This window comes from Grampus griseus (genome assembly GCF_964374135.1).
Source record: "Grampus griseus genome assembly, chromosome: 3".
Lineage (NCBI taxonomy): Eukaryota > Metazoa > Chordata > Mammalia > Artiodactyla > Delphinidae > Grampus > Grampus griseus.
In genome coordinates this window covers 161510244-161535291 of record NC_139019.1, presented here as the reverse complement: position 1 = coordinate 161535291, position 25048 = coordinate 161510244, and the positions used below count along the sequence as shown (strand labels likewise).

General features: G+C 47.9%; 1 protein-coding gene across 2 annotated transcripts in view; it reads right to left on the bottom strand.

Annotated features, from left to right (window-relative positions):
• The window catches only part of UPF1 (UPF1 RNA helicase and ATPase), a gene marked incomplete at its 5' end in the record, with an annotated part of 35990 nt that extends 18681 nt beyond the window's left edge, over nucleotides 1-17309 (bottom strand). For both annotated transcript variants that reach the window (XM_082650683.1, XM_082650684.1), the window contains 3 exons: nucleotides 1529-1618; nucleotides 3225-3367; nucleotides 17088-17309. In XM_082650683.1, the coding sequence (XP_082506809.1) occupies nucleotides 1529-1618; nucleotides 3225-3367; nucleotides 17088-17309 (455 nt within the window). The remainder of the gene's footprint in view (nucleotides 1-1528; nucleotides 1619-3224; nucleotides 3368-17087) is intronic.
• Between the last annotated feature and the right edge of the window lie 7739 nt (nucleotides 17310-25048).

The following is a 25048-nucleotide window of genomic DNA, read 5'->3' as shown; positions in this document are numbered from 1 at the left end:
GCCTGGCTGCAGGTTTGTCACACGCTGAGCATGCCTGCCAAGCCTCCAGCCTTCCCTGCTGCCACCCTCACATCACCTTGGGAAACCCCTCCTGTTCAAGCTTCGGCTTAGATGCCAACATCCTAATCCTCTCTGGCCCCACGAAGACTGTCAGATTACCTAACTAATCATCACTGCTCTCCGTACTTCCAAAGCCACCCCTCCCCCCACCCCTGGGCCTTCTACCAGGATCAGTGATTTTCTCTTGTCTTTTCTAGGCCCACCTCACTCCATTACACTGGCAGCTTCTTGAAGGCGAGTGGCTGTCCCATCACCTTCACAGTCTGACCTTGCACAGAACACACAATCTGGCTGGCCGAGTCTGTTTTCTCTTAGAGGCCCTCCGCTCACTTCCCTTATCTTGGCTCTGCTGACCGGAAGCTGGGGTTGCCAGCCAAGGCAAGTTTTATTTAACTGCTTTTCCTGCAGGAGAGGAACTAATGTGAACACGGTAACACTTATAATTACCCAGAATGTTTAGAAAATGGTATACCAGTCTCTTCTGGTTATCCTGAAGATGCTTTTCCCTTCAAATCTCTAAAAAACATCAGCTCCCTTTCTTGCCTCACTCAGAACCCCACAATTCGCATTACTAACTCCAAGGTGACACGAGATCTGACCATTCTGTGTCCTCAGCCACAGCTGCCAAAGGCACAGTAAGGGTACGGGGTTCTGTGCAAATAAAGCTGCCTATGGAATTTTGTCACTTTATTTCTATAAAACATGAACCTCAGAGGAAGATGCCGCTTTCTTGCAGGCGACCTGGATCCTTGCCCCACGGAGACTCTGCTCTGCTTCCCTGTGGTAATGGAGTGAGTCGCTGCACATCATGGCAGCCTTGGAGGAGCCACCAGGACCAGACCCACGCCAGTGGTGGAGGCTGAGGAGTCTCACCACTCGAGCTTAGCCAAACGGACTCTCCCCTGGAATCCAAGCACCCTCACAATGCGGGTCTCACCCCAAACACAAAACAAGGGACCTAGTCACAGCTGCTGCTGATCAACAGCAGGAAGGGAAGCCCAGAACCGACGGTCAAGTGAACTTAATTTAATCTGATGATTCAGGATCTGGCCCATATTAGCCTCAGGACTGCTCTGATGAGCTAAGGCCAGAGGGAGCCTTCTCAGGAAGCGGCTCCCATGGATGCCCATTACTGTCTTGGGAACATCCTCCCCAGGCACCCAGTAATGAAGATGAACGGGCGTGCCAGGAGCTCATCTTGCAGAAAAATACAAATAAAAACTGGGAAAGAGAATTAAGCCAACCCTACTTGCATAATAAAAAGAACCACAGAGAATAAATCAAGGGTAAATACATTAAGGCATTCACACACCACCATCTGTTTCAAGTTAAACCAGTCACAGAGGAGGGAAAAAACCAGGTTTGTTAGCGTGCTTTTATATTGTGCTTCGCTTCAACATTTCCATAATTTACACACAAATCTGAGCACAGCACTGATTAAAGACACATGCGCGGTTTGATTATCTACCTGCCAGAAGTATTTCCACGTCCATTACAGAACCACTTCTTGCTGGTATTACAGTAAACCACGCAAGCAGGATCGTGTATTCCGCAGTAACTAAAAAAGTCAAAACATCAACAGTTAAAGCTAGAAGACCACTCTCTGGTTTTAATTTGGCAGGATGTAAAATTCTTTCCTCTTACAACATTTTTAAGTTTTTCATTAAACACATACTCAAACCCAATGATCCCACTAACAAAATCCAATCAGTTAACTGCAGAGGCTTCCTGACCCTGTGAACGCAGGGAAGGGTTTAGGGGTGCTGTGGAGATTCCTCAGACAGCAGCAAAGCCCCTTCCAGGGTGAGGTGTGTGTGGGGGGGTGAGAGCAGTAAAAGGTGCCAGGTGAGCCCAACAACGGAGTCCTAAAACCCCCAAGGTGACCTAGTCACTCCCCTTGGCCTCAAGTTTCAGGAACCGTGACTTATAAGCAGGGAAATCGGCATCCTTAGCTCTGGGCACACAGAAGGTAAGCTGAGACCACGCTGCGTTCACAGTGCCTCCCATGCTCCAGCAGAGGGCGCCCTGCTCCTGGGAACACTCAGCTCAACCCAGCAGCGGAGGGTCCTGGGGTACAGACTGAGCTCAGCTCACAAGGAGCACCTAGGGAGATCCCCCTGGCCTCCCTTTTCTGAAAATCAACACACCAAAAACAAAAATATTGGCTCTCCACAGAGTTCTGTATGTGGATGAAGCCAAGACTCAAGTCTCAAATGAGAATGTCCTCTGGCCAAGAACCTTCCCTTCAACACCTCACGCCAGGGGGCTCTCCCTACTCCACTCCCCACGGACGGCAGGAGTGTGACGGGGTGTGCAGACTTTAACGACCTGCAGCTTCACCAGGACCACTTCACAGGCATATTTGGTACATAACAGGAACGCGAATACATATGTAAAAATGTACTGTAAATGAGAGTGAACAAAGAGCCAACAAAGTAAAAAAGTGTGCCCACCAAGCAGGGAAAAGAGCGGCCCTCTGTCCCGTGATGGGTGCAGACCTCAGAGGGGCAGCGTGCCCAAGGGGCAGGCAGAGCTGAGTAGAGGCCCAGGCCCACTGCCCTGCCTGGCGGGGTGCCCTGAGCAAGATCATTTCACCTCTTTTGGTCTCAATTTCCTCATGTGCGTGTAACAAAAAAGCAAGAGTAAGTCCAAACACAAGGGGTGGGTCCTCCTCTAGATAAGAATTCCAAATTTGGTCAACACGCAGGTCTATCCACTGACTACTCACTTCCAATTTTTCAGGAATCTTCCATGCAACAAGGAGGCAGATGTTTTAAAGAAGCCTACAGTGATCTCTTTGTAAGAGAAATCTTAGCTGCTCTATTCACCCTCCAAATGCTCACCCCATGTGATGAGTTCTTTCTGATACATGAGTGGGGCAGGTACCGGGTAACAACCCAAGGGCCTGAGGAAAGCAGAGAAGGGGAACCTTTCCCCCTCCAGCTGGGAGAATCAGGGATGACAGAGGGTGCTGATCCCATTCGCCTGCCCAGTAATAGGGACTTATGTGTGTATAAAGGCTTGAGCAACCTCCTTATTCCCAAGGACAGTGTTTCCAAGTGTCACAGTCCATGGTCTTAGAGGGGCCTCTGTAAAGTTAGCAAATGCATATAGAATGTGGATGCTCTGGGAGGCGAGTCCTCTCCTCCGCTGAAGGTGCTCACCTGCAGGCATGTATGGGGAGATCCTTCGTGTAATAGGTATCTTCCTCATCTTCTTCGAAGTTCAACTCGGCCAACAACTGGCTAGTCTTGGCCACGCTGTCATCCACGGCCCCGTTCTGCAGGATGCCCTCAGGCCCACCGACCTATGGCAGAAGGCAGCGTCACCATGAAAGACTGCAGCTTCCGCGCCTCAGCCCAGGCACATGGCTTCTCCCCATATGAGCAGTCATGGCAACCTTCCCATGAAGCACTGGCCTGCTCTCTACTGTGTGCAACAGTTCAGCGTCTTCTGATTTGACTTTTCATACTCTCCTCTTCCCTATCAAACCTACCTGGCCAAAAACAGGGCACAGGTGGCTGAGGTCATCCGCCCTGCCACCTGCACACCCAGGCCCAACCCCATCTAGCCATAGCGCCATGACTACAAGCAGGAAGCTGAGGGCCACAAGAAGCAAGATGACTTTTTACAAACCAGATATGGTCCCCCCCTGCAGACAGCTGCACAAGGGTCCTCCTCCTTTAAAGCCTAAGCACCAGAAGTAAAGGTTGTGACCCCTGCAGATGTGGGAATGCAGTTCTCTCGTTAGTCCACATACTTCCTTCACTGTCAGTTCCCCTCTCCAGAAGGCAGCCCTTCTTAATTATGAATTAGAAATTGAATGTTAGGATAATCTTCCAGTTTCAGGACACAATCTTACTAAATGTACCCTTTATATGTCATAACAGCAAAAACATACAAATAGGCAACTTGAAATAACTAAGCGATGAATTTCACAGGCACCTCTGCTGAGCTCACACATCCATTCACGAGTGCACAGACTCAGCTTGTCCGAGGGAAACAGGTGCTCCTAATGCTGCCCCCGTTGGAACTGCCTCCTCAGACAGCAGCCAACAGTCCTCATCATGGTCCCCACGGGCCACAGCCCACAAAAGGCTGGGTCAAGCAGTGGAAGCATCATGCGATGAAAGACGGGAAGGAGTGACAGGAGCCCCAGGGCAGGCACCAGGTTTCTCTGAGCTGTGAGACGGGATCAGACACTGGCCTGCCACGCAGAGCTGGGAAACCAAAACCCACACCCACGCCATGCGGGGTCGGCTCAGGCCAGTCCCTGTCCACTGCTCCAGTCACCTATATGGGCCTAAGGACAACGGGTCTCCTGAGGGGGGGCATCCCAGAAACTCCAAAGGTGCATTCAGGTTGTCAAGGAAGCCAAGAACCCATTACAGGAACACGTGTCTCTGCAATGGTCTCAGCCAGATCAGAACCCCATTTCACTGTGTCTGCCACCACTTTAATATACTATCTTTTTTTCTTAAGATTTTTTTGATGTGGACCATTTTTAAAGTCTTTATTGAATTTGTTACAATATTGCTTCTGTTTTATGTTCTGTTTTTTTGGCCACCAGGCATGTGGGATCTTAGCTCCCCAACAAGGGATCAAGCCCACACCCTCTGCCCTGGAAGGCGAAGTCTTAACCACTGGACCACCAGGGAAGTCCCAACATTTTTTCAGAAGGCAACAATCAGGTTAAATGCAAGAAGACTGTATGCTTTGTTTGGGGGAAGGTTTTTTTTTTAAATGAAAAATCAGTATTAACTTTTGGATTTTAATGTAATGAAGACAGTATTATTAACATCATCACAAGCACCTCTTTGTAAATCCCTGACCTCCTTTTTAAAAAAATTGTAAGTGGTTCTGTGGCGTTAAGTACATTCACATGGTTGTGCAACCACTACCACCATCCATCTCCAGAACTTTCTCATCTTCTCAAACTGAAACTGTCCATTCCCCCTCCCTCAGCCCCTGGCAACCTCCATTCTACTTTGTTTCTATGAATCTGACTACTGTAGGGACCTCACATAAGTGGAATCATGCGGTATTTGCCCTTTTGTGACTGACTTATTTCACTTAGCATAATGTGCTCAAGGTTCATCTATGTCCTAACTGTGTCAGAATTTCCTCCTTTTTCAAGGCTGAATAATATTCCATTGTATGGACACACAACATTTTGTTTATCCATTCATCAGTCAGTGAATACTTGGGTTGCTTCCACCTTCTGGCTGCTGTGAATGATGTTGCTATGAACATGGAGTACGAGTATCTCTTCAAGTCCCTGTTTTCAATTCTTTGGGGTATATACCCAGAAGTGAAGTTGCTGAATCATATAATTATTCTATCTTTAACTTTTTGAGGAATTGCCATACTGTTTTCCACAGCACCTACACTATTTTATATTCCCACCCACCAGTAGTGCACAAGGGTCCTAATTTCTCTACATCCTTGCCAACACGTGTGATTTTTCTGTTGGTTGTTGATAGTAGCCATCCTAATGGGTGTGAGGTGGTATCTCATTGTGGTTTTGATTGACACAACCTGGATTATAATGATGCTAAATATCTTTTCCTATGCCTGTTGGCCATTTGGGTATCTTCTTTGGAGAAAGGTCTAGTCAAGTACTTTGCCTTTTTTTTTTTTTTTTTTTTTTTTTGTGGTACGCAGGCCTCTCACCGTTGTGGCCTCTCCCGCCGCAGAGCACAGGCTCCGGACGCACCGGCTCAGTGGCCATGGCTCACGCGCCCAGCCGCTTCGCGGCATGTGGGATCTTCCCGTACCAGGGCACGAACCCGAGTCCCCTGCATCGGCAGGTGGACTCTCAACCACTGCACCACCAGGGAAGCCCTACTTTGCCCATTTTTAATCAGGTTGTTAAATTTTTTGTTGTGCTTTGTTTGAAAATATTTTAAACATTTATTTATTTATTTAGGCTGCACTGGGTCTTAGTTGCGGCACATGGGCATGTGGGATCCTTAGCTGCGGCAAGCAGACTTCTTAGCTACAGCATGCGGACTTCTCAGTTGCAGCATGCGGGCAGACTCTTAGTTCCCCGACCAGGGATCGAACCTGGGCCCCCTGCATTGGGAGCATGGAGTCTTACCCACTGGACCACCAGGGAAGTCCCCTTTGTTTGAAATTTTGATAGCAAGTTACTACTTCAAAAAGTTACCTTTCCTTTTGGCAACACTTCTCCTGACACATGCAGCGGCAATGCTGGGATGAGGCTGCCGACAAGGGACCAAGACACCTCTCAGTGTGACTGCCTCAGCACACACATGTTTGTTTTCTGAAAGTGTGTGGCCAGATTATGGTACCTGGATTTCACTTCATGGCAGTGAAAGAGCCACATATATCATGCTATAGGGGAGGGCTGAGAGGGTGTGGGCCACAATCTCAGGCTCAGGATGGTATTTACGTTTTTAAATGGTTGGATGAAATACCTAATAGTAGGTATTTGCTTCTTGTCCCACAAAGCCTAGAACGTACTACCTAGCACTTGAAGGAAATGCTTGCTGACATTTCTCCAAAGAAGACATACAGATGGTCAACAGGTACATGACAAAACACGCAATATTTGCTAATTATTAGAGAAATGCAAGCCAAAACTACGAGGTATCACCTCACACCAGTCAGAATGGCCATGATTAAAAAGTCTACAAACAATAAATGCTGGAGAGGGCGTGGAGAAAAAGGAACTCTCCTTTGCTGTTGGTGGGAATGTAAATTGGTGCAGCCACTATGGAGAACAGTATGGAGGTTCCTCAAGAAACTAAAAATAGAACTACCATATGACCCAGCAATCCCACTCCTGGGCATATATCCGAAGAAAACTCTAATTCGAAATGTACATGCACCCCAATGTTCACAGCAGCACTATTTACAACAGCCAAGACATGGAAGGAGCCTAAATGTCCATCGACAGAGGAATGTATAAGAAGATGTGGTACATATACATAAAATGGAATATGACTCAGCCATAAAAAAGAATGAAATAATGTCATTTGCAGCAACATGGATGGACATATCATATTATCATATTAAGTGAAGTCACTTATTAAGTGAAGTCAGACAGAGAAAGACAAATATCACAATATCACTTGCATGTGAAATCTAAAAAAAATGAAACAAATGAACTTATTTTCAAAACAGAAATGGACTCACAACTATAGAAAACAAACTTATGGTTACCAAAGGGACTGATGGGGGGATGTTAATTAGGAGTTTGAAATTGACATATACACCCTGCTACTATAAAATCGATAAAACAACAGGGACCTACAGTATAGGGTGCTACATTCAATATCTTGTAATAACCTATAATGGAAAAGAATCTGAAAAAGAATATATATATAACTGAATCATTCTGCTGTATACCTGAAACTAACACAATATTGTAAATTACCTATACTTCAATTTAAAACAGGGTTGGGGGACTTCCCTGGTGGTCCAGTGGTTAAGACTCCACGATCCCAATGCAGGGGGCCCAGGTTCGATCCCTGGTCAGGGAACTAAGATCCCATATACCGCAACTAAGATGGCACGCCTTAGAGAAGCCCGTGCCAAAATAAATAAATAAATAAATAATTTTTAAAATAAAATAAAAAATGGTTAATTTAAAAAAAAAGAAAGAAAATGCTTGCTAACTCCTAGTCTAGAAGAACTCTTAAAATGTCTCATCAGGTTGTATAAACTTTTATGTGTAAAGAAATATCCTTAGTGATATGTGAATCTTTACTTTCCTGAAACATAAAAATTAGTATGTGGAGTAATACGGACACATGCGTGACACCAGGTGCCTTCATTCCACCCACTCCTGCTTCATCCAGGCCTCAGATCCCACACTTCATCTCCCCTCACAGAGGGAAGAGTGAACCAGCAGAGGGCACATCAGGAATGTGTGAGGCTCTTAACAGAGCCTGACCAACCATGTGACGACCCTTTCTCTGCATCACTCATACCCCTTCGGGTTTAATAAGGAGCAGGAAATCTAAGTCCGTTCTAGGACCTGCTCTAGGAACTCTCAAGAGACAATACAATACCGACACAACACAAGGTCAGATGGATTCTCCCTCACCCCCCACTGAAGGCAGGGAGACTAGAGAGAGAGGAGTCCGGATTCCCCAGTAGGCCCTGTAGCTGTGTGGCTGGGGGGCGTGGGTTTGTCCCTCCTCACAAGTACTTACGCACACCTACACACCACATGCACTTGTCCAACCCCTGCCCAGCCCCACTCCTGCCCAGCTGTGACCTGACCACAACACAGACTTCTATAGCTGGCTTGTTAATTTCTCCCTCTACTTTCTGGAAAGTTTTAAGATAAACATTAACTTCAAAAATACATTTGACCTTAGCAACTATAATTAAATGAGTTAAAGCACTAAACAGTGCCTGGCACAGAGAAGGCCCACAATCCAAGCCAGGCGACGTAATGGAAGAAGGGAGGGGAGTGTCCTTGTCTGACACAGGACTGAGGTTATCAACCCATCACCTCCAGCCAGGACTCCTGGGTCCTGCTGGGCTCAAGAAGGGAAAGTCCTCCCCGCACCCCTGGCACCAAGCCCATCCCCAGGCACCGTGTCACTGGGTCTAGAAAGCGAAGGAAACAGTTCTCCCTCCACCCCTGCTCTGGACACTCATTATTGAAGTCCATCTATGAGCTGCTGAGCTGATCAAGGTCTTGCAGAGGTTTTCTGCCCAGAGAGTTTCTTACGACCCACTGCAGAACTCAGTGCACCTCAGAACAGCAGGAAGAGAGGCCACTTCATTCCCACAAAGGAAAAGCACATCAGTTCAAAAATTACCACTAACTGTGCTGGTAAGAACTTTTAGACCATAAATTTTTACCCCAAACCTCATAAGCGTCATACCACTCAGCATGAAATAGACATTCCTGTCCCTCAATCCCCGACTATGCCAATGTCCCAGGGCCTTTGCACTCACTATCCCCCTGGCTTCTACACAGATGGCTCCTGGTCCTTCAGTCCCAGTCCACAGGGCACCTCCTAGGGAGGCCTCCCCTGACCCTATCTGAGGGGCACCAGTGGGGCCAGCTCTGCCGGTCCTGCTCCCTGCTCTGACCCCCGCACCTAGAACTGAGCCCACACCCCAGGAGGCTCTCACAGTGTTAGCTAAATGAACATATCTTCTCAATCAAAATATAAGGTTGAGATGTAAAATGACTCATCATTTATTCTTTTCTTCCACAACTTAAATAAAAAAGAGCGAGTGGGAAATCGCCTTTCCCTCAGGTGACCTGAGGCAGAGAGGAACTACCAGGTCTCTGAGCCCTGCCTCAGGAAAAGGCTAACAGAAGATCCGCTCTCCCTCAGCTTTTGAAAAAGTTTCAAAACTACAGAGAATGAATGACCCACACACCCACCATCTGGATCCACCAGCCACTCACATTTTGCCACATTTGCTCTCTCCCTCTCTTGCTCCGCACACATATGCACACATGTGTTCACACACACATGCACACATGTGTTCACACACACACATACTTTTCTGTTCCTGATCCATTTCAGAATCATAGGTCCCAGGACAAGGGCTTTCTCCACACAACCACAATATAAACATCACACTCGGGAATAATGCTGATGTAATACTGATATCTAATACACATAGACACATTTTCCCAATGTTCTAATAATGTCCTTTACAGTTTTTTAAATCCAAGACCCAGTTAACAATTACACATTATTTGTGATGTAATCTCTTAGCCTTCTTTAATCCATTAGTTTTAACCACAAGAAATTGTTGAGATTTGACCATTTTTGACCTACAATGAAGGGAACTTCACATGGTCCCACCCAGCACAGCAGTCCCTGAGCTTTGGGTTAAAGGAGTTCTACCTGCCTCCCTCTTTTCAGTAGACCCTTGTTTTGACCAAATGCCAAGTCCACCCCTGCCGTTCATTTCAAAGCTCAAGAATATCCTCGACCTGTTTGGGGTGTCTGCAGCTCACCCTGTGCTGCCCCTGCCTGCCCAGCTCTGGGGTCAGCCACTCGCAAAGGAGCTCACAGACTGACATGGAATCCACCCACACCTGCAGGGAGAAGCCAGGCTGTGAGGAGAGGTTCAGTCCAGAAGGCAGGACACCTCACAGGACAATGACCTGGACCGGATCCTGGCTCAGTGGCATGAAAAGAAGAAGAGGGAGGGGCTGCCCAGAAGAGCAGGGCTGGAGACGTGACAATCAATCACATTAACACTAGACCTCACAGGGATCCGGACCAGGTAAATAATCTGACTGTGGAGAAAGGGAAGCCCCATGTATTCAATATTAGATGATCCTGAAAAACTACTGTTGGTGCTGTTTGTCTGACCACAGCAGTATGGCTATGAAGGAAAGATGCCCTTTTCATGTTTTTAGAAATGCATTCTAAATAGCATAAGTCTAAATGGTTGAGTATCACTAACTCATATGGCTCAACCTCAGAAGAGTGAAATGACAAGTTGGATTTGCTTTAAAACACTTCAGCAAAGAAAAAGAAAAAAGAGAGAAAAGAAAATCTTCACAACCATCAAATCAAGAAGACAGATGGGCAGGATTTGCTTTATCTACTTATACACGAGAGAATTCCTAATAAACATTTTTACACAATACAGGTGGACAAGGTGGCTGCCTGGAATCTGTGTTAGCTCTGCAGAGCCATGCACTTGAAAGGAGTGATGGAAGATGAGCACAGCTTGTACCAAATGGCTTCTGCCTCGGGATGAGGCAAGCAACCCCTCCAGCTTCACTGTCAGCCCTGGCAGCTGAGCTATGCGAGGAGCTAGGGTAGATACGAAGGTGCTATCCTCAGTCATGACAAAGGGCTACTCACAGCTCAGCAGGCAGCCTAAATCAACTGTACTGTCTAGAAGCCGTCCTGGCAACAGTCCACAGGGATCCTGAGAAACCCGGCTCAGTTGTCCAACTTGCAAGCTGCTAGTGGACCAACACACATAAAAAGGCACAAGGACCCTATGCCAGCCATGGGATCCCAGGACCCGGCATTCCTGTTGTTTATCAGAGGAAGTAGGATTTTGCCCTCAAGGAAAGCTCTTCCGGCAAGAAGAGTTCAAAGCCCCCCAAGACTGGGGCCCCATAAGACTTGGAAAAGGGAGCACTAAAGACCCGGCCCGACTCACTGCCCCCTCTGCACCTCCCAGGCCACATTCTGCTCTGGGTCCCACTGAACACAATGGTCATCTTGGCCCTTCTCTGTGAGCTGGACTGTCCTATACCACCAAAAGACCACCCCTACCACGCTAACCACCACAACTGCCCCTCAGTTGAGAGCCACTGCCCACAATCTGCCCCTCCAGCCCCTGCGCACAGCGCTCTGGTGGGGCCTCTCCCTCCTGCAAGGCCTCTCACCCAGCTCTCGGGGCAGCATCTCCAAAGGTCTGCTGACCCCCTACTCACACCTCCCATCCAAGGGGAGCCCTGCCTCAGCCCAGGGGGTCCCGGGCCCTGATGCAAACCATCAGAAAAGAACTCACGCCTGCTCTAGAGGAGTTATGAGGACTCGGGGACAACGGGGTGCTCAGCGCAGTGACGAGCATGTGCCTGAGGAGGAGTGGCCACCTGGTACTGTGGTAGTTCACACATGTGCGCACCTGAGGGCACACATCTGACCCCAGCGCTCTCTGCCTGAGCTCCCCTTCTAGCCTCAGCCAAACTCTGCCAGGTCTCCCTGCCACCTAAGGGCCCTTCCTCTCAAGGGAGGTCACGGCACCCCTCAGCAGCAACACAAGGCTCCAGGATCCAGCCCGAGCCCCTCGTCGTGGACAACAGCCCTTTTCCCTCCATGCCAAGCCCTGTGCCCAAGTTGTTCAGGGTGCACTTCCTGAACAACTCAAGGACCACCACTCACAAAGGCTTTTTTCCCTTTCCCTCCTCTGGGCCCTCACTGTCCCCAGGGTCAACTGCAGACTGGGCAGCACCTGCCATTTCTAACAAAGCAGTTGCAGTTGGCAAAGGACTCACTTTGACTCCCAGTGGGAGTCAGCCCTCCCCAAGCACAGCAAGACAGTGAAACAGAAGTACTGAGAGGACGGGCATTGAGAACCAGGCTGAGGAGGTCAGCCTGAGAGTCTGTGCAGAGGGAACAAAACAAAACGTGAACAGACACATGAGGGCTCCCAGGCTCACCACATGAGCAGTGTGGCCAGGCCTCAGCTCCTACCTCTGAACACCAGCACAGAACCTACCTAGCACACGAGGCACCACATCTCCCCAGTGTGTGACCTGGAATGGGAAGCACGGGGTCACCCGATCTCCCTACCTTAGAGCTTTAACAAGAAACTACCAAGATTAGAAGGAGCAAAAATAGAAGAGGAAAGGAAAGGTGGCATGAAAGAGAACTCAGGACAGTGAGTGACTGTTGGGATGGCTACACAGCCCAGTAAATTTACAAAAAAAACACAAAACACTGAATTGAACACTTAAAAACAAGAGGCCTCGGGAACTGCCTGGCGGTCTAGTGGTTAGGACTCCGTGCTTCCAATGCCAGGGACCCGGGTTCAGTCCCTGGTCGGGGAACTAAGATCCTGCAAGCTGCTTGGCAAAGCCAAAAAAAAAAAAAAAAAAAGTATGTCTTACCTGCTTATATCTATGACCCAGATCAAGGTGTGTGAAATTGTAAAAATTATAAAAAAACAAACAAACAAGAGGACCCTGGTATATGACCATACCTCAGTAAAGCTATCATTTATTTATTTTATTATTACTTTTTTTTTGGCTGCACTGGGTCTTCATTGCTCTGCACGGGCTTTCTCTACCTGCGGCGACCGGGGGTTACTCTTCATTGCGGTGCACAGGCTTCTCACTGCAGTGGCTTCCCTCGTTGCGGAGCACGGGCTCTAGGCACGCGGGCTCAGTAGTTGCGGCTCGCGGGCTCTAGAGCACAGGCTCAGTAGTTGTGGCACACGGGCTTAGTTGCTCTGCGGCATGTGGGATCATCCCGGACCAGGGCTCGAACCCGTGTCCCCTGCATTGGCAGGTGGATTCTAAACCACTGCACCACCAGGGAAGCCCAGTAAAGCTATTAGAAAGATGCCTCTCTTTTTTGGTTGTGGGAGCTAGATTGATAGAGAACTTTGTTCTGCTGTTAATATTGGTATTGTATTAGTGTTACCTTTTCCCCCCAATCATGCTGAATCTGGGTAACAAAACTAATTGGGTAAATAGAGTTAGGAGTTATTTCGCTTATTAAGCAGTAACTGACACGTAAGCCCTCCCTTTCAGGGGTTTGGAACCAAACGCCAGAAATCCAATAAGAGGAAAGTACAGGTAGAACACATGCCAGAGCTCCTGCGAGGTTAGCAGCATCTCATCTCCAATTTTCTCAAGGCGTACTTATGTCACAGCTGTACTGAGTGTTCACGGAACAAAAAAGGGCTGACTCAAATTTTAAACTCACCACTTTTAGGAACCCCAGAACTATATGGAACTCACTCCTCACCATAAGCTGAGGGCCAGGAAGCAGAAAATGATCTGTTTACCTGGACAATCAAGGATATGCTGGAACAGCCTTCCCTGACTTCTGAAGGCAGCAGGTTTTGAAGAGTAGGTAGCAGTTCTTTATAATTTTATAAATTGACACACATCAATGTACATAAACACCGGTGAATCCATCAATAAAGGTAACAAACACATCCATCACCCTCAGTCTCCTCGTGCCTTTGCCATCCCTCTCTCCTTTCCTCCCCTCCCCACAACCACTGATCTGCCTTCTGTCACTGTAGGTTACCTAGCACTTTCTAGAGTTTTATATGAACAGAATCAAAGAGTATATACTCTTTTTTAAGTGCATCTTTCACTCACTGGAATTATTTGAAGATACATCCATGTTGCTGGCTGTATCAATGGTTCATTTCCTTTTTTTTGTTTGGCAGTGTTCCCAACTCTTAAGATTTTCACCATAATTCCAATGTTTGGAGGAAACACAATAGTAGCAACAGTCAAGGGGAAATATTCCAACTAGGCAGACCAGAAGGTCTGTAATACCAGCTATTATGCAAAGGACTTCCAAAATTACCTTTCCCTGCCCTTTGAGGGGCAGGGGAAGGGGCCAGGAAAGGGTCAAATACCCAAAAGAAAACTGTCCCTTTATCTTAAGGACACCTGTCAGGGCTTTGATAAATATCAGTTTCAAATAATAAACAAGAAAACAAGTGTCATTGGAACCAACTCAGAGCTCAGCAGGAGTCACCTCTGCCTGCCATTCTCCCACCCTGGCCAAGACACACATGTGTTACCTCAACAAACTTTCAGATAAAACCAACTGTGCAAAACTGGCAGTCAAGACTGATATCAAAAGTGGCTACACACCGGAAAGCAGTCTGGCAGCACCCGAAAAAGCAACAGGCAGTTGTTACCATACCACCCACCAATTTCACTGAAGGCTTACGTCCACACAGAAACCTCTACACAGACGTTCACAGCAGCATTTTCCATAACAGCTAAAAACAAAAACAACTCAAATGTCCACCGACAGGTAAGTGGATAAACAAAATGTGGTCTGTCTGTGCTGTGGAATATCATTCAGTCATAATAAGGAATGGAGCAGATACATGCCACAACATAGATGAACCCTGAAAACATGCTCAGTAAAAGAACAAAAGACCACATACTATATGTCTATTTATATGAAATGTCCAGAGTACATAAATCCAGAGATAGAAAGATTAGTGGCTGCCTGGGGTTAGAGAAGGGAGGACTGACAGGCTAAGGGGTGCAGGGCTTCTTTTTATGGTGATGAAAATGTCCTAAAATCGACTGTGGTGGTGGCTGCACAACTCTGAATGTACTGAAGTCACTGAATTGCACACTTTGAATGGGTGAAGTGTATGGTATGTGAATTCTACCTCGGTCAAGCTGTGAAACAAAAGTGGTTGCCCAGCACTTGACAATCCACAGCCACTCATCCAATAAGATAAAATCAAAAGGCACTCAGAAGAGAAGCCCAGGGACTTCCCTGGTGGCGCAGTGGTTAAGAATCCGCCTGCCAATGCAGGGGACATGGGTTCGAGCCCTGGTCCGGGAAGATCCCACATGCCGCGGAGCAACTAAGCCCGTGAGCCACAACTACTGAGCCTGCGCTCTAGAGCCCGTGAGCCACAACTACTGAGCCCACGTGCCTAGAGCCTGTGCTCCGATACAAGAGAAGCCAACGCAATGAGTAGCCCCCACTCACCACAACTAGAGAAAGCCCGCACACAGCAACGAAGACCCAATGCAGCCAAAAATAAATAAGTAAATATATTTATTTATTAATTTTAAAAAAAAAAAAAAGAACCCAACTAGAACTCAGAGCTGCTCCAGGCTTGCTGTTTTATAGGCTACAGTTTAAACAGGATTTCCAATAAAACGATTACCTCTCACAACCCTGAGCTGCCACGGGTCATGGCACACTGCTCAACCAAGAGATCTTTATCCTCAGCCTTCCGGACACGCTGGACACAAATTACAGACAGCACTATCTGGTCTATCCATTCATACATGAGTCCAGATTTCACGTATGTTTAAAAGTAACAAAAATATAGCTGTTATCCCCATTTTACAGCTGTGGAAACAGGTCTACAGAGTATGAAACTACAGGCGTTATCATGAGCCTCCAGCGGCTCATTCATTTCTCCATGCAAACTCTCCCCTCTCTCCTACCTTCCCCCACCATATGTAAACAAAACCGAAAAAACATACATATGGTGCACACCTGTTCTCCCTGATGCCCCACCCATCAAGCTTCTATTTTTAAGGAATCTGAGGTTAGCATGAGTCAAATGTTTTCTGCTTCTATTAGGGGCTAAAAGAAAGTCCAGGTGGGTGGTCTACCCACGGGAATGACTCATCCAACTAGAATGTAAGCCCCCTCCTCCAGGACAGGGTTTGAGCTCACTCTGGCTGAGGATGGGTTAGCTCCCCGCACCCTGGCGGTGGATCCTCTTGCTAAGGGACACCTATGACAAGGTGAACCCTATAGCTCCTCCCTGGCTGAGAATTCAGGAAAATAAACCTGAGGGAGGTGCCAGGCACAGGAATGGAATCTGAGATCCACAGGAAGATGGCTACATTCCTGGGGAGCCCAGCCCAAGACCACTGCCAGCCCCTTCTCCCACCCCGGGGCAAGGACCCAGGTCCAGGAAGTGTATGCCTAACACACTCTCGTAACACAAACCCAAATTTAAAATAACTGAGCAGCCTTCGCTAAATGTTCACATTATTAAGAACAAAACTTTCTGACGTGGCAGAACCATTTATATGAAACCCACTACCACGGCCCCATTGGAGGAACAAACTCAAAACCAACTTTTCCAAGGCAGGGCTGTGGAGTTACGTAACAGGTCGATTTCAGCAACAGGCAATGCAAGAAGGAAAAACAAAACGCAAACTGCTTCATGAATAATCTTAAAAGCCAGAGAGTGTGGGGTTCTCGATTGGATGCAAAAATTCCGTGTCTGCTGGGGAAGCCTCGACCCTCCTCTCGCCAGCATCCCAGGGCCCGGTGAAATTTGAACCCGCCGCACAGTGGGCATGAATGGGGGCGGGGGTGCCCCGATGGCTGCGACCACAGGTAAGGGAGTGGGGCAGGGCGGTCGCATCAGCCAGAGGGGGAACCGGAGCAGATCACCCCGGAGCTGGTTTGAGCAGGGCACTGACCCAGCTGGAGGAGAACTCGGGGACAAGTCGCCCCCAACCTGTCCAGAGACGGACCTAGGGCCGCTCACCTCGGACAGGCCCGGAAGAGGACTTGGGACAGATCACGTAAGACCCGGCCTGAGCTAGGTCCTGAGATCACTCGGACGCAACCAGAGCGGAACTTGAAGGAGATCTACCCGGGTCCGGCTGGAGAGCGGAAACTGGGGCAGGTTACTCCGGGCACGTCCTGAGCGGGAGATGCCCGTCCAGGTTACTCCGCACCCGGCCGGGCTGTGGGACCCGAGCAGATCAGCCTGGGCCCGGCTGGAGGGGAAACCGGGGCAGGTCCCCGACCGCCGAGGCCCGGCCCTGGCTTCCGGCGTCGCCATGTGCCGCTCACCTGCGCGTCGAGCTGTCCGGCCGCCGCGCCCGGGCCCGCGCAGACCGGGGCCCCAGCGCCGCCACCTCCGGGGCCGCCGGGGGGCGTCTGCGTCTGGCTGGGGAGAGTGAAGTCGGTAAACTCGAACTCGGAGCCCTGGGTGTCGGCGCCGAGCAGCTCGGCCTCCTCAGTGTCCAGGAAGGTGAGCGTCTGCGAGCTGGGCCCGTACGCCTCCACGCTCATGGTGCCGCCGCGTAGAGCTCTCAGGCCGGCTCCACACCTCACTCGAGCCCGCCGCCGCGCTGAGGCCTAGGCCGCAGGCCTCGGGCTGCCGCCGCCGCCGCTGCGCCCGCGCCCGTGAAACGGATCAAAACGCCCGCCGCAGAGCGAGCAGGGTCGAGAGTCACGCGCGCCAAACCGCCGCAGCTGCCGCCGAGCCTCTCAGCTTCGCCGCTTCCTTCGGAGCCGCCCGCCCTCGCAGCCCTCGGCAGGAACAGCCGCCACCGCTGCCGTCGCCGCCGTGCGCGTGCGCGAGCCCGACGCCAGCGCAGGTGCGCGTGCGCGAGCCCGACGCCGGCGCAGGCGCGCGCACTCCTTGAGGACGCCTCCAACCGCGCCCGGACTCCCGGAGCCTAGCGGGCCGACGGGACGCGCAACGTGCACGCGTGGGGGGCGGGGCTTCCAACTGCCGTCTCAGCACACGCTCCAGTACGTGGTCACGCCCCAACCGCTGCTCTGTGGCGCTGGGGCAGAGGTTGGTTTCGGATTTGGTCGTCTGTGTCAGGCGGTGGCAGTGTCTTGGGTTAACTGAGCGCCAACTGAATGCCTTACATAGGTGGAACACCCAGCTGGGGAGGCTTCACCAGGACGGTGCGGTGCGTCCCCATCTCTCGAAGAAGCTCCCTGGGCCTGTTAACCCATCTTTAAAATGGAGGCGCCTGGCACAAAGTAGCTGCTCAGTGTGCATTGGTTGAATAAATGAATGGGGACAGTCCTTACCACAGAGCCTAGCACGCGGAAATGGTGATTGCTGCTGCTCTGGACAATAATATTATTCAGAGGCAGTATATAACAAAGCGATTGGGAGTACTTGCTCTGAGTTGAAATCCAGACCTGACCACCTACTGGCTGTGTGGCTTTGTACAAGTGATTTCACCTTTCTGAGCCTAGGGTTTTCTCATCTGGGAAAGGGGAATAATAGCCATTAAGATGGAATGAGGAATAAATGAGCTACTATTTACTCCCTTAAGAAGTATTTATAAAGGAAAGTTCCATGTGGACAGGAGCTGACCATGTGATCATGGGCTTCCCCAATGGGAAGAATAATGCCAACACACAGGAGGTGCTCAGTGAAAGTTCAGTTACTAGTTTCTGAGCATTAATTTCCTAACTTCTAGCCTCAGTTTCCTTTTTTGTAAAGTGTCTTCGAGAACCTGCCACTTCCCAAGATTCTGGGACTAAATACTTGAAGTCAGATCACAGGGCTCCTGGTTTGCATGGCTACACTAAAAGTTCCTGATGCTGCATTGTTCCTCATTTTCCAATATTCCTGTCACAACACGATAAGAGTTTCCTTTTTCCTTCTTCACATCTTTTTTGGCTTCCTGTGCACTAAAATGTGGGAATATAAAAAATGAATAATTAGGTCCCCCTCTCCAGGGTGAGAGTTTAAGGGAGAATCCCAACAAGCCAACAGATGCTTTCAATAAAATGCAAAGCCCTCTATGGAAAATATCCAATTGAATTGGTAGAAGCATTTAAGACCAATGTGGTAAAACTTATCAGAGTTTTATTTATTTATTTATTTTTATTAATTAATTTTATTTATTTATTTTTGGCTGCGTTGGGTCTTCGTTGCTGTGCATGGGCTTTCTCTTGTTGTGGCGAGTGGGGGCTACTCTTCGTTGCAGTGCGCGGGCTTCTCATTGCAGTGGCTTCTCGTTGCAGAGCAAGGCTCTAGTTGCATGGGCTTCAGTAGTTGTGGCACTCTGGCTCAGTAGTTGTGGCTCTCAGGGTCTAGAGCTCAGGCTCAGTAGCTGTGGCACATGGGCTTAGTTGCTCCGTGGCATGTGAGATCTTCCCAGATCAGGGCTCGAACCCATGTCCCCTGCATTGGCAGATGGATTCTTAACCACTGTGCCACCAGGGAAGTCCCCCTTATCAGAGTTTTAAATGCATGCCCTGCCCTGCATTTGACCTAGCAATTCCATTTCTAAGGATCTCCTCTTGTGTCCTACATACACTCACATTTGCAAAACGTTTTAGTGTATTTGATAATACACTAAAGCATATCTATTTAACACAAAAGAAGTCGGTAATGGAGGAATTGAAAAAAAAAGACATGACGTATAGAAAGCAAATAGCAAATGGCAGAAATAAGTCTTTATGTGTAATTACACTAACTGTAAATGGATTAAATTCTCCACTTAAAAGACAGAGATTGTCAGAACTGATTTTTTAAAATCATGGTTCAACTATGCTGTCTACAAAAGACTCACTTTAGATTCAAAGACAAAATTGAAAGTAAATGGAGAGAAAAAGACACTCCATGCAAATAGTAACCCAAAGAGAGCTGGACTGGCTATACTAATCTCAGATGTTAAGACAAAAATTGTTACTTGAGACAAAGAACATTATATAATGATAAAAGTTTCCATCTATCAGGAAGAAATAATGTATTTTGGGTCTCTACCTAACAGTAGAGACCCAAAATACATGAAGCAAAATGTGACAAATTGAAAGGAGAAATAAACAATTCAACAGTAACTATGGTTTACTCTTGAGGAAAGGAGTCTAAGGCCTAGGGAGATGAAAATGTAGAGTGGAGTTGTCATTTAAGACCTACTCACCCAACCTGGGAGGTCCCAAGGATACAACTTTCACCATGATTGTGAGAAATAAATTTGTGAGGGAACCCCAGCATCCTGGAGGAGCTCTATGATCTCTCTTCTCTGTAGCTCAGAACTTATAACAGTAACTGCTGCCACTGAATTGGGAAACCTAAATGCAATGAGAGTAATTGAATCCCGGGTTGGCACAAGCCAAGCGGTGGCACTCAAACACCAAAGGCAAGGTGGGTGTCATTACCACAATGGACATCAGGGTCAAAGCAGCAATCAGGAAAAAAAAAAAATCAGGATAGTCTGACTCACAGAGACCTATGGCATTGGCTAGATGATCATGGTGTTCCTAGAAGTGAAATAGATGGGAAGCCTACTAAGTTCTTATTTGATCTGTTTAAGCAGAAAAGTTCTAGGTCAAGTGAACAAAAGTCTAACTTGAATCATAAAAATAGAGAGTCGCAGCCCCTCAGTCAATCCTCAGACTTGATCCAGTTCACAAACCCAGAACATCTTTAAGGAAGATGAGGCTGAGTGCCCTTGAGGAAGGACCCTGGCACACTACCAAAAATTTGTATGTTAGCATTTCTCCCAGTCTTCTCCAATGAAACCTATGGCCCTTTACCAGGGTGACTGTGCACTGGGGAAAAGGAAATAATTAGGCCTTTCAGGAATTACTGGACACTGCCTCTGAACCAACACTAATTCTGGGAGACCCGAAACATCACTGTGGTCCATCAGTCAGAATAGGGGCTTATGGGGACTTCCCTGGTGGTCCAGTGGTTAAGAATCCACCTTCCAATGCAGGGGACATGGGTTCCATCCCTGGTCAGGGAAATAAGATCCCACATGCTACAGGGCAACTAAACCCGCACACCACAACTATTGAGCATGCATGCAAGCCACAACTAGAGAGAAGCCCAGCGCGCCTCAACAAAAGATCCTGCCTGCCACAACTTAGACCCGATGCAGCCAAAAAATAAATAAATAACTAAATATTTTTTAAAAAAAACTTAAAACTTAAAAAAAAAAAAGAATAGGGGCTTATGGAAGTCAAGTTATCAATGGAGTTTTAGCTGGTCCATTTCACAATGGGTCCAGTGGATCCCTGAACCCATCCTGTGGTATTTCCCCAGTTCTGGAATACATAATTGGAATAGATACACTTAACAGCTGGCAGAATCCTCACATTCATTCCGTGACCTATGGAGTGAGGGCTATTATGGTGGGAAAGGTCAAGTGAAAGCCGCTAGAACTGTCTCTAGCTAAGAAAATGGTAAACCAAAAATAATACTGCATTCCTGGAGGGATGGCAGAGATTAGTGCCGACATCAAGGACTTGAAAGGTGCAATTGAATGCACATCCCCATTCAACTCTGCTATTTGGCATGTACTGAGGACAGATGGAGCTTGGAGAATGACAGTGGGTTATCACAAGCTTAAGCAGGTGGTTGACTCCAGTTGCAACTGCCCTACCAGATGTGGTTTCATTCCTTGAGCAAATAAACACATTCTCGGTACCTGGTATGCAGCTATATAGGTGGCAAATGCCTTTTTCTCCATCCTTGTCCAAGACCAGAAGTAGTTTGCTTTCAGCTGAAGAGACCAGCAATACACCTTCACTGGCCTACCTCAGGGGTACATCAACTCTCCAGCCCCATGTCACAATTTAGTTCTCAGAAATCTTGATCACCTTTCCCTTTCACAAGATGTCACACTGGTCCATTATAATGATGACATTATGCTGATTGGACCTAGTGAACAAGAAGTAGCAACCATTATGGACTTACTGGTAAGACATTTGCATGTCAGAGAGTAGGAAATAAATCCAACAAAAATTCAGGGGCCTTCTAGCTCAGTGTAATTTTTAGGGATCCAGAGGTGTGGGGAGTGTAGAGGTATCCCTTCTGAGGTGGCTTAAGTTGTTGCATCTGGCCCCATCTGTCACCAAGAAAGGGACACAAAGCCTAGGGGCCTCTTTGGATTGTGGAGGCAACATATTCCTCATTTGGGTGTGTTACTCTGGCCCACTTACCAAGTGACCCGAAAAACTGCTGGTTTTGAGTGAGACCCAGAACAAGAGAGGGCTCTGCAACAGGTCCAGGCTGCTGTGCAAACTGTTCTGCCACTTTGACTGTAAGATCCAGCAGATCAAATGGTGTCAGTGGCAGATAGCGATGCTCTTTGGAGCCTTTGGCAGCCCATGTAGGTGAAATGCAGCACAAGCCCTTAGGATTTTGGAGCAAAGCCCTGCCATCCTCTGCAGGTAAATACTTTCCTTTGGGGAAACAGCTTTACGCCTGCTACTGGGCCTTAGTAGAGACTGAACCCTTCACCATGAGCCACCAAGTTACTATGGGATCTGAGCTGCCATCATGAACTGAGCACTGTCTGATCCATCAACACATAAAACAGGATGTGCACAGCAGCCCATCATCAAATGGAAGGGGTATGTATATAAGATCAGGCCTGGGCTTCCCTGGTGGCCCAGTGGTTAAGAGTTCCGCTGACAATGCAGGGGACATGGGTTCGAGCCCTGGTCCAGGAAGATTCCACATGCCGTGGAGCAACTAAGCCCGTGTGCCACAACTACTGAGCCTGCAAGCCACAACTACTGAAGCCCGCGCACCTAGACCCCGTGCTCCGCAACAAGAGAAGCCACCACAATGAGAAACCCGCGCACCAAAACGAAGAGTAGCCCCCCCCGCTCACCGCAACTAGAGAAAGCCCATGCGCAGCAACGAAGACTGAATGCAGCCAAAAATTAATCAATTAATTAATTTAAAATATATATATATATATCAGGCCCAAACAGACCCTGAAGGCAGAAGTAAGTTACCTGAAAAAATGGGCCAAATGCCCATGGTCCCCACTTCGGTTACACTGCCTTCTCTCTCCCAGCCTGCACCTATGGCCTTATGCAGAGTTTCCTGTGATCAGTTGACAGAGGAAGAGAAATCTTGGGCCTGGATTACAGGTGGGGCTGCGCAATATGCAGGCACCACCAAAAGTGGACAGCTGTAAAACTACAGCCCCTCTGTGACAGCCCTGAAGGACAGCCACGAAGGGAACCCCTCCCAGTGGGCAGAATTTCAGCCAGTGCACTTAGCTGTTCATTTTGCTTGGAGGGAGAAATGGCCAAATGTATGATTATACACCGATTCATAGGCTGCAGCCAATGGTTTGTTTGGATGGTCAGGGACTTGGAAAGAACAACATTGGAAAACTGGGAACAAGAAAGTCTGGGGAAGACTATGTAGATAGACGTCCTTGAATGGCGGGGTCGGGGGGAGGAATGCGAAGATATTTGTGTCCCATGTGATTGCTCACCAAAGGGTGAACCCAACAGAGGAGTATTTTAATAATCGAATGGACAGGATGACCCATTCTGGGAACACCAGTCAGCTTCTTTTCCCAGCCACTCCTGTCACCACCTAATGGACCATGCATGAACAAGTGGCCATGGTGGCAGGAATGGAAGTTATGCGTGGGCTCAGCCACCTGGACTTCCATTCACTAAGGCCAGGCCAGCTATGGCCACTGCCGAATGCCCAATCTGCCGACAACAGAGACCAACACTGATCCCCCAGTATGGCACCATTGCCTGGCCAGCTACCCAATGGCAGGTTGATCACTTTGGACCACTTCCATCATGGAAGAAGCAGCATTTTGTTTACTGGAATAGATACTTACTCTGGATGTGGAATTGCCTTCTCTGCATGTAATGCTTCTACCAAAACTACCATCTGTGGACTTACAGAATGCCTCGTCCGCCATGATGGTGCTCCACATAGCGTTCTTTTGATCAAGAAACTCACTGCACAGCAAATGAAGTGTGGCGATGAATTCACTGGTCTTACCATGTTCCCCATCATCCTGAAGCAGCTAGTTTGATAGAGCAATAGAATGGCCATTTGAAGACTCAGTTACAGTGCCAGCAAGGTGGCAGTACCTTGCAGGGCTGAGGAAGCCTGTCCAGGAGGCTGCATGTGGTCTGAGTCTGATAGCCAGGATTCACGGATCCAGGAATCAAGGTGTGGATGTGGGAGAGGCACCTTTCACTATTACCACTAGTGACCCCTTAGCAAAACTTTTGCTTCCTGTCCCCATGACCTTATGCTCTACTGGCCTAGAGGTCTTCATTTCAAGGGGAGGAATGATTAGACCAGGAGAAACAATGATTTCATTGAACTGGAAGTTGAGACAACCACCTGGCCACTTTGGGTTCCTCATGCCTCTGAATCAACAGGCAAGGAAGGGGGTGACCGTGCTGGCTGAGGTGATGGATCGTGACGTCCAAGGGGGAAATTAGCCTTCTACTCCACAATGGAGGTAAGGAAAAGCATGTCTCGACCACAGGAGATCCCTGAAGTCATATCTTAGTATTACCATGGTCCTGTGATTAAGGTCAATGGAAAACTACAACAACCAGTTCAGTTCGGACTGCTAATGGCCCAGACCCTTCAGGAATGAAGTTTGGGGTCACCCTATGAGGTAGAAGACGATGACCACTCAGGTGCTTGCTGAGGGCAAAGGGAAGATGGAACAGGTAGTAGAAGAAGGTAGTTAATACCAGCTATGACCACGTGACCAGTTACACAAGTGAGGACTGAAATTGTCATGAGTATTTCTTCTTTTTTTTGCTATGTATGTGTGTGTGTAATATCTATATATTCTTCCTTCTCTTATCCTCTTATCATGGAACATGAGACATATTGACTTTATAGTACAGTATTTAAGTATTGTTAGCTTTACATTGTAGTATTTAACTTAAAGTTTATCAAGAACAAAAGTAAACATCACCCAAGGACTTTGCATTCTCCTCTAGAGAAAAGGTTAATGCATTTTCATTGTATACAGGAAAGTTGTATTGTGTTAGGCAAAATTATGACCTGGTTATAATTTTGCCTAACACAATAAGTAACTGCATGACACTTTATTTGAAAATTAAGTATGGTTTAAGTACATGTGTATGATTGCCAAGTTGACAAGGGGTGGACTTATGATGGTTAATTTTGGGTGTCAACTTCACTAGGCCATGGTATCCAGATATTTGGTTAAGCGTTATTCTAGATCTCTAGGTATTTTTTACATGAGATTAACATTGAAATGAGCCAGGCCAAGAAGGACAAATACTGTATG